We start from the raw sequence: 14,556 nt of genomic DNA on the forward strand, positions 1-14,556 counted from the left end.
TCGTGACGTCATACGCCGGAGTTGACGAATGACGTCGCGTCGGGCGTCACGTGCCACCCCCCCCACCCCGCGAGGTCCTTAGGCTTCTGTGAGGGGGTGGCTCGTGGAGGCAGACGAAGGCAGCGGCGGCGGCGGCAGCGGCAGGCAGCTCGGCTCCGTAAGGAAACGTCTTTTGAGCCTAGGGCGGGGGACCCCCTTCTAGCAGCAGGCCTGTCTCTGCACGGCGTTATCAGCTGACCTTACTAGGGTAAGGCGCGCGTGTACTTGTGTGTACGTGTGTGTACGTGTGTGTACTTTACATTCTCAACTGCCCTGGTAATGTTTGTGATTGTTGTACCCTGCCTTCGCCGTGTGATGTCGCGTATTGATGTGCGCGTGTAAGGTAGATGACATCGCGTATAAGACACAACGAGTCAACGTGAGTGAGCATTGATGCATATTGTTGCTCAAACTCCTGTTGCCAGCCCTGAAGAGCCAGTGGTGGAAATTCCACATTCCTATGACGGGGGCGAACTTAACCAACTGCTGTTCAACTTCCCCCCCACAGGACAGTAATTGGGATGAACCTCATTGCATATTCGCGGGGTGTATCATTACAGAAGGGCGCGTGAAGTCGTAGGCACGCACGTACGATATAATTCGTCATGTCAGCAGCAACCATTGTCAGTCCTACTGCTTGTGGTGAAGGTCTCCCCCAGCAGCTGTTAAGGGTTCCAGGCGCACAAACTTAGCACGGACGTCGCGCGTGCACGTACCAGCGGCTGGTGTCGCGCACATGCGTCAGTGTTTGTAGACGGTTTACTGCACAAGGGGAGGGGGATTTAAAAAAAAATGTTTTAATATTTTCCGGAGTTCAGCCCCGGGACAAACTCGGGCTGAATTTTTTTTTTTTTACACTTCACAAAGCGACCCGTGACGAGGAGGAAGTCCAACGTGGCCTTGACAGTCGCCGGCAGCGTTGGTCACGTGGGCAGTCACGCGCCGCACAAAGTCACGTGACCGAGTGTGTGTGTGATGCGCGTCACGAACAACAACAACACGTGCAAGCAAGCTGGTGCTGCGCGTCTGGATGAAACCTGTAGAGGAGGTTTACTTGAAAAAAAACACACAATTTTCCATACAGTGTCAACGCATGCGGTTTAACGCCGTATTATTGTAACAGGGAAATTGAGTTTTCAGGTCCATACGGCGTACAGCCGTTTCAATACGGACAAGCAAAAAATTGTTTCGTCTATGACTCTGTGTTTTGTGTTTCTCCCTTGTGATGGGACTTTGAAGGATGAACGGTCATATTTTTAAGGGCACGGGGAGACGACTTATGTCTGAATTGGTCTGTAATAAGGTAGGCACTGGTATGGATTTCTGAACATGCCCAGAACGTCAAACGGCCAGCAACAAGCAGCACAATCAAAGTTGTAACGGATAAAGGGTAAACACGTTTCCTGATTTAGCAGGCGTTTTGTTTTTACCGTCGCAAAATAAGAAAAAAATCATGTGGTTTAATGAACATGTTCCTTCCAATCAGCTCAGGTAGAAGGTGGATTAGTAACAAAGCCAGGATCGTGATTTGAGAGATGAGAGAGCGGTTTATGGAGGACTTCATCAGTGGATTGACCATATTCGATGATGATTCGTTGAATAAGCTCAACAAGCACGAACTTAATTTTTTTTTACTGGCAACCACTCTTTAGCTTTAATGTCACCCTGCACTAGCAGCGAATAGCTTGGTTCACTGATTATGGGAATAAAATCTGCTCAAGTGTATTGCAGGATACTTACAAAAAACAATGTAGACCTTTAGAATGACCCTGCCCCTATGAGTGAAACAATCAAACTGCAAGTCATACATTTTGGGGGCCCAAAAATGCGAAAATGTGAAAAGTTTTCTTTCAGACGTTTCCAGTTATGAATACAGACTGCATAAACTGCCTGAAAGTACGACACGTGTCTTTTGCTTTGCACAGGGCAAAGTGTCGCAGGGCCATGCCTTCTCACCAGGCTGTGAGAGACGCGCCAATCACGCAATTTATCAACTGCCTGCTTCTCAAAGACCACAAGCTGATAAGGTAAAGGCTGCCTTTGGGAAAATGTGTACGTACCTACACAGCCCGTACGCTTCGCTGCAAGAGCAGTTATTTTTTTGTTTGCGTCTTCCCTTGAAGTAGCGGTTCTCAACCCATGGGGCGTGTTCTCCAAATCCTTTCGAGGGAGGTGCAGGCTTCGGAATGGATGCCGTGCGGGGGAAATAATCAAAAAGGGTTCAAATAGCTGCCTGTAGGCTGATGGTACGTCACTACACCACATCTTACACTCAATCAAGATTGAGCTGCGTATGGAATTTATCAGAGCGACATTCTAAAACTTGTAGTCCTGTATGCAGAAGCTGTCACCATTCTTACATTTTTAACCTATGATGGTTGCGGCATGAGTGTGGCTGGGGGAAGAGGAGGCATGGGAACCAGTGGTCTTGATTGAGGGGACTGCTGTACCAAATAGATTGAGAGCCACTGTGTTAATGGATCGTTATCCCAATGCATGTTGGGACGAACCACATACATTTCTCTTTGGTTCTTTCGGTAAAGTCACGTAGAAAGAAATTTAATTAAATAATAATAGAATACGACGTTTTGATTGCAACACAAGCAACCATCATCAGGTACAAATGAATGAGAAAATAAACATAGTGAACATGGAAATATAATGCAATACAACACAGAGAGTCGGCCAACAAAACAATCAACACCCCACCTGGTTGATTACGTTCTTCCAAAGATTGCTAAATTTGAGAGAGAGACAAAACATAGACACGGAGACACACAGACAGACACACAACCAGAGAGAGACTCGCACATAGGCACACAGAAAAGTAAATTTCACATCCATTTCCTGTCCTTTTCCTCCTCCTCTGCCGGGCAGAGACGATCTGTGGGTGCGATCGGGACGGATCCTTGATCCTGAAAAACTTTTTTTCGATGAGAAGGTGCACGCTGACCGCAGGGTGGACTGCCACGGTCTCATCCTCGCTCCCGGCTTCATCGACGTTCAACTCAATGGTAATATGCTCACAGCTCTCTCGGTTACGATTAAGTGCTCGTTTCATTAATTTTGCGGTTCGTGTATTTTAACAGAGGTCGGTACGGTTTTACAATAACGTATAAGCATCTGAAGCTTATGCACTGCTGTGTGTTGTGAGCACATGTCTGTGCCTGTGTGTATTTTCTATTGAACTGGTAAATGTTGTCCTTATCAGGTACTCACTAACGGTACATTACCCATCGGTGTGTTTAGGCTATAAAGGGGGATCTTGTTTTTGTGTCTGCAGGGGGCTACGGAGTGGACTTTTCGTCTGGTGGATCAGGGCTACAGGAAGGGCTATCTCTGGTTGCTCAGAAGCTGCTGACTCATGGCGTCACCTCCTTCTGCCCAACGCTCATCACCTCCCCTCCGCAGCTCTACCATGAGGTGCCGTATGTGTGTCGTGTTCGTTCGTACTAGGGTGGGTGTGTCTGCGCGTATATCGATGAATGACAACAGTGTACACTTAAGTGTACATGTGGGAGTGTGTGTGTGTCCGTGAGATGATCTGTCCACTGACTTTGCCTATCATCTGTAACATGTGCCTTCTGTTCATCATTGTGGGACTGAGCATCCACCTAAGACCCCATTCAAACCTACTGTAGCCTTGTCTCAGCCTGCTGTTGAAAGTTGCAAGTGAGAATTTGATCAGCATTTTTATCTGGAAATTGGCATTTTTCCCCTCTGCTGATACTGAGGAGAAATGCTTGAGGTTCACGAGTGTTGGTTATGGAACTGCTAAGGCAATGCTGGGTATCCAGTCCATAAACTGTGGCTGATGGAGGTGTTCCATCAGAACAAAACACTTGCCTCGGTATTTTATCTCATCAAACACTCCTACCCTTCAACTCTTCCTCAGTAATGGGGTGGTTGTAGAGAGGGTGGAGGGGTTCCGATACGTGTCCAATAAGCTCATGACCAGCTCCGGTCTGGAGGTGGAGGTCTCTGATTCAGTTGAGTGGCATTATCTTCTCATCGGTTGCATAAATAACACTTTCTGGAAGGTTCAAACCACTTGATCCACGTGAAGCTCTGGGTCTTCTTGGCCACCATAATGCCCTATTTATATCCAAAAAAATGTGTACCCTTTTACAGGAATTAACGGACAAAGCCTGACATATTTGTTCTGGTTTGCATGTGATCCATTTCGGGTGGAACTAAATTGAACAGTGTGTGGAGTTCACAGGTCCTCTAAAAATATATGGACTTTATTCCATCAGTGATCTCCTTGGCAGGAGACTATGCATTGGCTGGGTCATGTAACCCGGATGCCCAGCCACCGTATAAAAAAAGCAACGTCTGTTTGGCTGAATAAGGGGGGGATAAATGGGTGCAACATAGGCTAGAGAGGCGATGGGCTCACGTGGTGCAGGAGGATCTCGAGAGTTGAGTAGGCTTGCTGACAACTGGTACCAGCAGTGTCAAGGTGATTGGCCTCTGTGGAGGAGCCTTGTGATAGTTGCTCCTGGGCAGTTGGTCGATAGTCACCCTCCATAAACATTGTTAGGTAGATGAGCGACACAATAACGAGTAGAGCTTTGGGCAGATTAAACACAGCAAGTTGGCACAGTGGGGAGCACAGAGGGTGCATCTACCATTCATCTTGGTAAACCCACAACACCCGAACCTGTACCTTGAAAGCAAACCTTTGTCAAGTCAAGTGTCTTCAACGTGCACCTATGTATGTATGTTGAACTTCTTTCGCATCGTACGTAGCCAACCGTGCTCGTGCATAGCCTGGCACGAACACCATGGCGACACCACCGCCACTATTGGTGATTGACGATTGCTGCTGCTGCTACCGTTGTTTGTGAGCGAGCAGGTGCTACCCAAGCTTCCACGCACGGAGGGAGGCCCCCACGGAGCCGGCACGCTCGGTGCGTCTGCGTCCCTCAATCAGTGACGTTTTGCACTTCAATACATTCACGCCGTTGGCTCCGCAGTGTCATGGTTAGCACACCTGAACTTGCAATGCAGAGGTCGCCGGGAGATTGGTTTGATCTGCCAGCGCCGGCAATTGAAACAATGGTGCAACGTTTCTCAATTCTTTAAATGCCCCCCCGCCGTGCTAAGGTCGCCCCCACCCCCAGCCCTGCCATTGTTCTGCTGCTGTCCTCTTTCTCCTCTGGTCGTGCGGGCAGTGTTCATCTAATTTGTGATGAAAACACTTTGACGAAGAGCAGACGAAACGTTTGCTTTACTCGACTAGTCCAAGAGAATCACTGCATTAAATCCACAGACTTTGACTTGGTTAACGTTCCACTGGCCGTCGACAACTAGACTAGGACTTCGGCCAGATGCCTCAGCGGTAAAGCGAGCGGCTCGCAATCAGACCATTGCGACTTCAACTCCTCTGTCTCGGGGTTAACTCGGCCAATCATCCCTCCAGGGTCAATAAAATATGTACCACTGTGGAGAAATCAACAGTGGTGATCTTTTCAATAGACTCATACCTGCCATGGTATTGAGGAATTCCCACCACTGGGCTTAGGGCTCTAACGAGGAAATGAGCACTGCCTCAATGCCCCTTCGAGCAAGGAATCACTGCAGTGGTTTACACACTTGCGCTCTGAGCCCTTCGAACATCAGCGGCAAACTAAATCTGAATTCGCCTTGCGGCCTTCTCTTCACCCAATCGCACCGAGCAGTGTGGCGAAGTACGGGGGGGGGGGGTGCCCTTACCCGTCAGCGGATTGGGAAAGTGCCCCGAATCGCACGGTCTAAGCAAAACTGGCTCGGACCACACCTGAATTACCGGCACGCCTGCTTCGCGCACGCAGGCGTGCACCTGGAGGGCCCGTTCATCAGCCTGGAGAAGAAGGGCGCGCACCCCGAGCTCTTGCTGCGCAGCTTCGAGCGTCGCGGCATGGAGGACGTGGCGGACATGTACGGGGACCTGGCGAACGTGGCGCTCGTCACACTCGCGCCCGAGATGCCACGCAGCGGAGAGGTCACGCGGGAGCTGACACGCCGCGGGGTCCGCGTCTCCCTGGGTGCGACGTGCCGGCACCCCTCGCAGAGAGACACCCATTGTGCTGCGTACTGTGGAGGCGACACACACGATATAAAAACAAAGACATCACTCCATAGAGACGATGAGAATTTTAATGCATGGAGTGCTTGCTTGACCCTATCACGTTCCGAGATGTCTGCAAAGTTGCAGGGTGGGTCCCGTTCGCCACTGAATCTCGGAACGCACAAGCGGTTCAGCGTTGATTTTATTTAGAGAGGTGTAGCGCCACTGTTTTTGTATAGACATTGTACTCACCGCAGAGAACTGTAGCGACACAACTGCACTCTATGATGGCTGGCGCCAAATTGCCACACGCCCTCCAGCACTCTCATGCATGAATAACACATAACCCCGCTCAAGTTGCGTATGTATGTATGTTGAATTTCTTTCGCACCGTGCGTAGCCAACCGTGCTAATCGGAGGTGCGTAGCGGCAAGGCCACCAAGTGGTGAGTGGTGGTCGCTGTGTCGGGCACTCATGTGTCCCTCCCTGCTGACACCAGGTGATTCCATCTTTCCCCTAGGGCACTCCACTGCCAACCTATGCCAGGCCGAAGCGGTGGTGAAGGAAGGTGCTTGCTTCATCACGCACCTCTTCAACGCCATGGTGCCGGTGAGGCAGCGCATGCTGCGGCGACGGCTGTCCCCTGCTGCCCTGCGTGACAACCGTTTACCCGCGTTCACCGTGATTAAGGCTACAATATTAGCACGGTAGTGAAGGTGCGGCCTTGAAATTGCTTGTTCATACCAAAGCACCTGATCTATTGCGTTTTACTTCCATTTTTAAGATTTAAAGACTTCAAATTCATGGTCTCCGTGAGCTCCGTGCCAAACTCGTAGCCTCAACCGTTAATGACGCGTGCAAGTGCCGTGAAGGCGGCGAGGCGGCTGAGTGCATCGTCGCTGCTCTGCGCAGTTTCACCACCGCGACCCGGGCATCGTGGGGCTGCTGACGAGCGACCGCGTGCCGCCCGGGCGAAGAGTCTTCTACGGCATGATCGCCGACGGCATCCACACGAACCCGGCCGCGCTGCGCATCGCCCATCGAGCACACCCAGCCGGTACTGCCCTCGCCGGACCACACCTAGCCAGTACCCTTCTCTATACCACACCCGGCCGATAGCCGATACCTACACTTTACACCACATCAAACATAGCAAGTACTCCCTCTCTATAACACCACATCTAGCCATTGTAGTGCATGTGTGTGTGCGCAGGCCTCGTGCTGGTCACCGATGCCATCATGGCGATGGGTCTCCCCGAGGGGCGGCACCACCTGGGCCAGCAGACCATAGAGATCGAGGGCCTGCACGCCTACGTGGCCGGTAGCGCCCGCACCTCCTCCACGCGTCTTTCCGTCGCCGGGCGTTTAAAACCCCCTCCTCTTGCGGCGCAAGTCTGCGCGCACGTGAACCTACGTCTGTGAACGCTCGTGCGTGCGTGCGTGCGAACGCGTGGTTGCGCGTGTGAGCAGGCACCAAGACCCTTAGCGGCAGCATCGCCACGATGGACATGTGCGTGCGTCACCTCCGGCAGGCGTCAGGTGACGAGCGGCGGACCCCCTGCAATGCGAGACGCCACGCGCACCCCCACTGAACCGGCGTTGCGCCTCTTCACCCGCAAATACCTCTTTTTCCACTGCATTGGAGAGCAGCCGATCCATGCTGGGGCCCGCACAGAGCCAGACTGGCAATAAATAATCTATCTTGCCGAAGAAGGGCCATTGGCCGAAACATCACCTTTTATGTACATATTTTCATTTTAGGGCAGTGCCATTGAGAAACGCGTTGAGTAGTCCGTTGATGAGAGAGAATTCCCGAGCAAGTGCTGACGTGTGTGTGTGTGTGTGCCCACGTGCGCGTGTCCAGGGTGCTCCGTGGAGTGTGCCCTTGAGGCTGCCTCCCTTCACCCGGCCCAGATGCTGGGTATCAGCGATCGCAAGGGCACCCTTGACTACGGCACGGACGCAGGTAAGCGCGTCCGTGTGTGTGTGTCGGTGTGTCGCCAACCTCCCCCAAATCGTTCTCACGGGGAACTCATGGAAGCATGCAGCTTGCTCTTAACTGAATGGAAAGAAATACGGAGCACTGCATTTACTAACTCACATGAACTGAAATCACAAAATACTTCGAAGACAACCAGTCTGTTGGGATTACACGTGGTAATATAACTCCCTACTCCGAAAACTTGGTAGGACCCTCTTGAAAATGAGTCTTGATACTTTCGTGGGTGAACAAACTGAATAATAATCATATCACTGGAGTGTATAAAACTAACGCATGGTACCAGCTCGTATGTAATGACATCATCGTATCGATTTTAAAAAGGAGGCTGTTGCGGGCCAGCACCCAAATTTAAATTACGACCTTTCTCTCAATCCCAAAAGCAGGAAATCGACGTCTCGTCCGCAATGCTTGTCCTCCCCCCGTCTAGATTTTGTGCTCGTCAGCCAGAGCCTGGAGGTGTGCGCCACCTACATAAGGGGCGAGCGTGTGTGGGTGGCACCGGCTCCGGGAGCCAGCAACCACGCGTGATTGTGATGGAGCCAGCAACCACGCGTGATGGAGCCAGCAACCACGCGTGATGGAGCCAGCAACCACGCGTGATGGGGCCAGCAACCACGCGTGATTGTGATGGAGCCAGCAACCACGCGTGATGGAGCCAGCAATCACGCGTGATGGAGCCAGCAATCACGCGTGATGGGGCCAGCAACCACGCGTGATGGGGCCACGCGGGAGGCCGGCGCCTTCTCCCGCGTGCCATCCGGCTCGCCTTCGTCGTTTACGATGACCGCAGAACTCTTCCGGCACCGCGTTCGCGTCGTACTTTCGCCCTTGCTGTTCGGCACAACGTGCTTACATTTCGCTCCACGCGCTGGTGGAGTCTCCCCCCCCCCCCCCAGCACGCCGTGGGATGACCCAAAAGCGGCGATAGCGCAAACGCGAAAACAAAATGCAGTACTTGTGTGCATGTGTCCATTACTCGCGCACTTTACATTCCCAGCTTATGAGCAAATAACTCAAGATGTGTGGCGCGATCCTGCCAGATCTAGCACGTTAAACAGGGTTCACCTGAATAATGCTCAGACGACCACCGTGTACAGAATACAGGTGTGGTCATAGGAGGCGCTGTGGGGGCAAGTAAAGAGCAGTGCAGCAAGCTTCATTGTTTTTCTGCACTCCCCCCCCCCGCACCCCACCTTAAAAAGTATGCACTGACCAGCATAGTGATTTATGGTCAAAATTCCCTTCACGGTTACACAAGACACGAGGAGGCCCTCATCCAGCAGTGCATTGACAAACGGGCTGCGTATGTGCACGTACATTCCCTCCAATGCTCCGTTATTCTCATCGCTCGGATCCTACGTTTGTATTCTTCGTGTTTGTCGTTATCATCGCAGTCACATGCTGGGTCTTGCATCAAGGCACGCGCCAGACACGAACTGAGAGCAGCCGTTTGTGAAAACACGCACAAGGCCTCGGAGAGGGAGGATCCACTGAGCTTCAGTGGCCACGGTGGTGGCGCATGCCTGTGATCCAGCACTTAGGCGGAAAGGGTTGGTCCATCACGCAACTTTATAAAACTCCCAAACCCCCTGGGCTGCAAGATGGAATCTTATATCCTTCTGTGTCGGGCTTTGAGTGTTATAGCCCCCTGTATGTGTGGTGGGTTTTCTTTGGGTTATCTTTTTTTTTTCTCTTCTCCCATGAATCCAAAAATGCAATCAGGGAATTGGCCAAGTGGGGGGGCCCTCTTTTGAACAGTCTTGGGAATCTTGTAAGGATTTCCTGTATAAATATTTGATTGATGCCACAGGTTCTTTAATCATATGCACTGGGCAGGCAGGACCTCAGTGTTGTACTGTGAAATGTTTAATTTCATGTGCCACTTCCTACAACCCTTTCGACCAGTGGCTCTCCACATTGTAGGTATGTCGACCTAGTTGAGACCACTGGTCCCCGTGCCCTCTTCCCAGAGGTTACCAAGGCAACAAAGTCACATGCCCACACCTCTGGTCAACACGGTGGTAGTAAGGCACTTTAACACGTAGGCTTTCGCGACCAATAAGGCACTTGTAAGACACTTGCTTCATGTTGCGTATTTTACGATTCGTCACCGCAACGTGGGGCCGACGTTTCCCCACGCACGTTCAGAATTTCTCCTGCACGGTGTTTATGCCGCAGCCTGAGCGCATCTTGGAGTGGGGGGCAGGTGGTGAGGGAGGCCAAGCTCGGAACACTGCCAAGGCTCCTGGCGAGCATCCCTCAGGCTGTTTCCCACGGGACCCCCCCCCTCTCCATCCTGGTGGCCACCAACCTACCCCACGCAAATCCTCAGCTAACTGATTAGTTCAGGTGATATTGCAGTGTGTGACTACACACTGCAGTGTGTGACTACACACTGCAGTGTGTGACTACACACTGCAGTGTGTGACTACACACTGCAGTGTGTGACTACACACTGCAGTGTGTGACTACACACTGCAGTGTGTGACTACACACTGCAGTGTGTAGACTACACACTGCAGTGTGTGACTACACACTGCAGTGTGTGACTACACACTGCAGTGTGTGACTACACACTGCAGTGTGTGACTACACACTGCAGTGTGTGACTACACACTGCAGTGTGTGACTACACACTGCAATATCAAATCTCTCGCTCAATTGAGCTACGTGTATGTACACTGTGAGAGTAGTCTATTCGTTAACGATAAACTTGCAGATCATTGTTTTTTTTTTTTTAAACCCATCAGTTTGCACTACCGAGTGATGGAAATGCTGTATTTGTTCAAAATGCTGTATTTGTTCAAAATGCTGTATTTGTTTAAAATGCTGTATTTGTTCAAAATGCTGTATTTGTTCAAAATGCTGTATTTGTTTAAAATGCTGTATTTGTTCAAAATGCTGTATTTGTTCAAAATGCTGTATTTGTTCAAAATGCTGTATTTGTTCAAATACAGCATTTCCAGACCGTGGCTCATGGGAAATTCAAATGCGGATTAATGGAGATACGAATCATTTGGTGATGCTGCTGCTGCAAGGGCAGTGGTGCTAAAGAGCAAATAACCAAAAAAAACTCCCAACAAATTCGTCAGCAACACTGCCCTAAAAGTAAAATATATTACAGGTGACGTTTCGGGCAATGGCCCTTCTTCAGAAGTTATGGTTTTATGTGTTTATGAAGAAGAGCCATTGCCCGAAATGTCACCTGTTATAGTTTTCCTTTTCGGATAGAGACGCAGATAGGTTTTTTTTTTTTCCAATAGAGGTTTAGTTGAACCAGGAATTTAAAAAAAGATCTGCTGGTGTATTGGGGCACTCCTGGAAGCGGAGCCAGACAATGAGCACTCCCAGGGCACCACTGCAGATTTCTAAATTTCAAACTCCACAGAACAACCAGCGGAAGCGATCCGTGTGCGGCGCCTTGTTGCTCTCGGCCACGTGGAGATCTTGGCTTGCGGCTCTCTTCCCAGAGTCGGGAAGTTTGGCCACCCCCTCGTATGTCCTGTGGTGAAAGGTGCCTTAGATGCAACTCAATCGTGGATTGCGTCGCTGGAGGTGAAGACATTCGTTGATTGAGAAGTTTTCAATAAAACAGACGTGAATTCCGCCACCGCTTCGCAGTGTCTTTCATTGGAGTGTTATCGACGCATTGATCCGTATCAAACTGAACAAAATCTGTTTATATTTTTACTTGGTAAGGCCCACTGAGATATATACACTACAGTATATCTTTTTCAGAAGCCACCTGGCCACATGATAGCCGAATTAAGTGGTTTATGTGGAAAATCCTAGCAGCCAAATACTCTTAAACACGTTTCTAAATGTGGAGGGAAACCCCGTGTCATTGTCCAAGCTCGCAATAGAATCGTGCCCGTGAGAAATCAACAATCCATGCGTCTATAATTCGTGTGGGTACATTGCTGAAAGAAGCTGCGCTTATAAACCTGGCGACCTGAGTTTGACTCCCGGCCAGGGCTAATAACTGAAACCGGGGCCTGCTCCATCTCCACAGCCCTCTCCAGCGTGAAGTATGGTCAAACAACCCGCGTAACCGGCACAACGTGGGGTAGCCTTCATACTTTCGTGGATTAACAAAGCACTGGACACCCACGTCTATTATATGCAAAGAGTTTCAACTTGTTCTCTCTGATCACCGGAGGCCGCTACATTCACCACGGTTAATAGTGCAGCACTATTATTATTATGACATCTCTAGAAGCGGCTGAACGGCTAAATCAATTCTAACTGAAAATCTTAACGGCGGCTCTTCGTTTGGCCACGACAGAATGGAACGTGATGTTCATTCGCAAAGGGGCCGTCCATAAATGACGTCACGCGATTTTTGACCCCCCACACTCGTCACAAAAAGCCAGACGCCCCCTCAAATATGACGTCACAAAGCTCTGCCCCCCCCCCAAAACCATATTTGCATTTTGAAAATAAAACATGCTTCAAATCGCTTTAAAACTATTGTCACTGTAGTGCGTATTTAATGTGGTGTTGCACTCTGATGTTGTAGGAGAAAACATTTATTTAAAAAGTATATTAAATTAAGTAGAACGTGTTGTCTATATTTAAAGTTGCGTATTTTGATGTGACGTCACATTTCTCAAACCCCTCACCCCCCCCTCGTCACACATCGTCACAAATATCTGACCCCCCCCCCCCAGGTGGGTGACGTCATTTATGGGCGGCCCCAAAGCCTAACGACCATGCCCCCCTAATCCAGAACAAACCCAGCTCCTAACCCCTAACCTTAAATGACCCCTAACTCCGAGTCCTGATTATATGTACTGTATACTGAACTTATTTTACACGGTACGTGCAAATCGGATTCGGCTTTTAGCCAACCGTGCTAAAACCGAATCCTCTTTACATTGAATCCCTACACCCAGACTCCCGCTCACTCTGGTTGCTCTGGTTCTCGGCTGGTTCTACAAAACAAACTCTGAAAGCTTAAAACTCATCCCGACCCAAAAACCACGACGAACCAAACTCCTAACCTTGACCCGCCCCCCACTGCCCCCCCACTGCCCCCCTCTGCCCAACCTTTAATCGTGACTCTGGACCAGGGGGACACGGGGTACGATTGTTCGAGAGTCATTGAATAACCACAGCAGCCTCCTGTCCCGAGACCGGCGGCCACGTTCAAAAGCCACGTTCAAAAGTCGTGCCCAAAGAACAAATGACGTCGTGCAGAAAGAACAATGACCTCGTGCCCAAGGATCAATGACGTCATTTCCAAAGAGACATTACGTCATGCTACAACGCAATGACGCAAACCCCACAACATGTGACTCCCCAACAACGATAATGGGCACGAGAGGGGTCCCGGACTGCGTACAGCTCCCCCCCCCCCCCGGGGGACCCCCACAGAGAGGTGGGGGGGGAGGTACCCCACCCCGCTATTGGGGTTACCCCCCTCCCCCCCCTGTGTCGGGGGGTGCCCCCACCACACAGCGAGGTGGGGGGGGGGAGGTACCCCACACAGCTGTTGGGGTTACCCCTCTCCCCCCCCCCCCTGTTTCGGGGGGTGCCCCCACCACACAGAGGGGTGGGGGGGGTACCCCACACAGCTGTTGGGGTTACCCCCCTCCTCCCCCCCCCTGTGTCGGGGGGTGCCCCCCCCCCTGTGTCGGGGGGTGCCCCCCCCCCACAGCGGGGTGGGGGGGTACCCCACCCCTCTGTTGGGGTTACCCCCCTCCACCCCGCTGTTGGGGTTACCCCCCTCCCCCCCCCACAGCGAGGTGGGGGGGGTACCCCCACACAGCTGGGCACCCCACAGCTGGGCAACCCCCCTCCCCCCGTTCGTCGGAACTTCGACTCGCCGCGACTCGATCCGAATCGAATCGATTCCGGAGTTCTCCGCCGCAGTTTGAGTGCGCGCCCTTGACCGCGCGGGTCGATTCCTACCCCCTGCACACAGATTCCGTTATCGAACCGATTACAAATCGGTGGGCGATCGAAGATTAAACAATCGACCCCCTTTTGTCGTCGTCTTCCCCCGTTCCCCCCGCAGCCCTCTTGGGGGGGGGGGGGGGGGTTGGTACAACGTCCGGACGTGGATTAAATCTTTACACGAGTCGCAAATAGGACATTGACGGAAGCAAACTCACGATTCGTAAGACAGCGAACGCTACGAACGATGTCGATTAATCGCTCGGCACCACACGGGCTGTTACCGTATTACTCCACGAGCGCGCGTTTCGCGTGTATTTTAAAGCAAAGAGTTGCGGGAAATCGTCTTGTCGTCCGGTCGATTTGTTTATATCTGTGTGCTATCAGAGTTGTAGGGCTTTAATTGGCGACCGCGCGCCAGTGTGTGGCGCGTCTTACTTTAATTGCGGGTCTCACTATCTGGAGATTACGGTAAAGAATCTCCGGCACGGCCCAATCGAGTGAGTCGACGATTACGATTAACCACCGGTCGATTCTTCGTCTCGATTTTTGTTGTTTGTTGACG

The 14,556-nt window shown here is 51.2% G+C and overlaps 1 protein-coding gene across 1 annotated transcript; it reads left to right on the plus strand.

The window, feature by feature from the left end:
* The first annotated feature begins 9 nt into the window (after positions 1-9).
* AMDHD2 (amidohydrolase domain containing 2) lies at positions 10-11,700 on the plus strand. The gene is made up of 12 exons (XM_076073730.1): positions 10-247; positions 1,965-2,066; positions 2,917-3,053; positions 3,323-3,462; positions 4,898-4,952; positions 5,856-6,068; positions 6,612-6,700; positions 7,004-7,148; positions 7,305-7,412; positions 7,562-7,630; positions 7,956-8,057; positions 8,521-11,700. Exons 2-12 carry the CDS (start codon positions 1,984-1,986, stop codon positions 8,619-8,621), a joined length of 1,242 nt encoding a protein of 413 aa, XP_075929845.1. The 5' UTR covers positions 10-247; positions 1,965-1,983; the 3' UTR covers positions 8,622-11,700.
* The last annotated feature ends 2,856 nt before the right edge of the window (positions 11,701-14,556 follow it).

This window comes from Petromyzon marinus, chromosome 43 (genome assembly GCF_048934315.1).
Source record: "Petromyzon marinus isolate PM22_M1 ecotype Great Lakes invasive population chromosome 43, UKy_Petmar_22M1.pri1.0, whole genome shotgun sequence".
Lineage (NCBI taxonomy): Eukaryota > Metazoa > Chordata > Hyperoartia > Petromyzontiformes > Petromyzontidae > Petromyzon > Petromyzon marinus.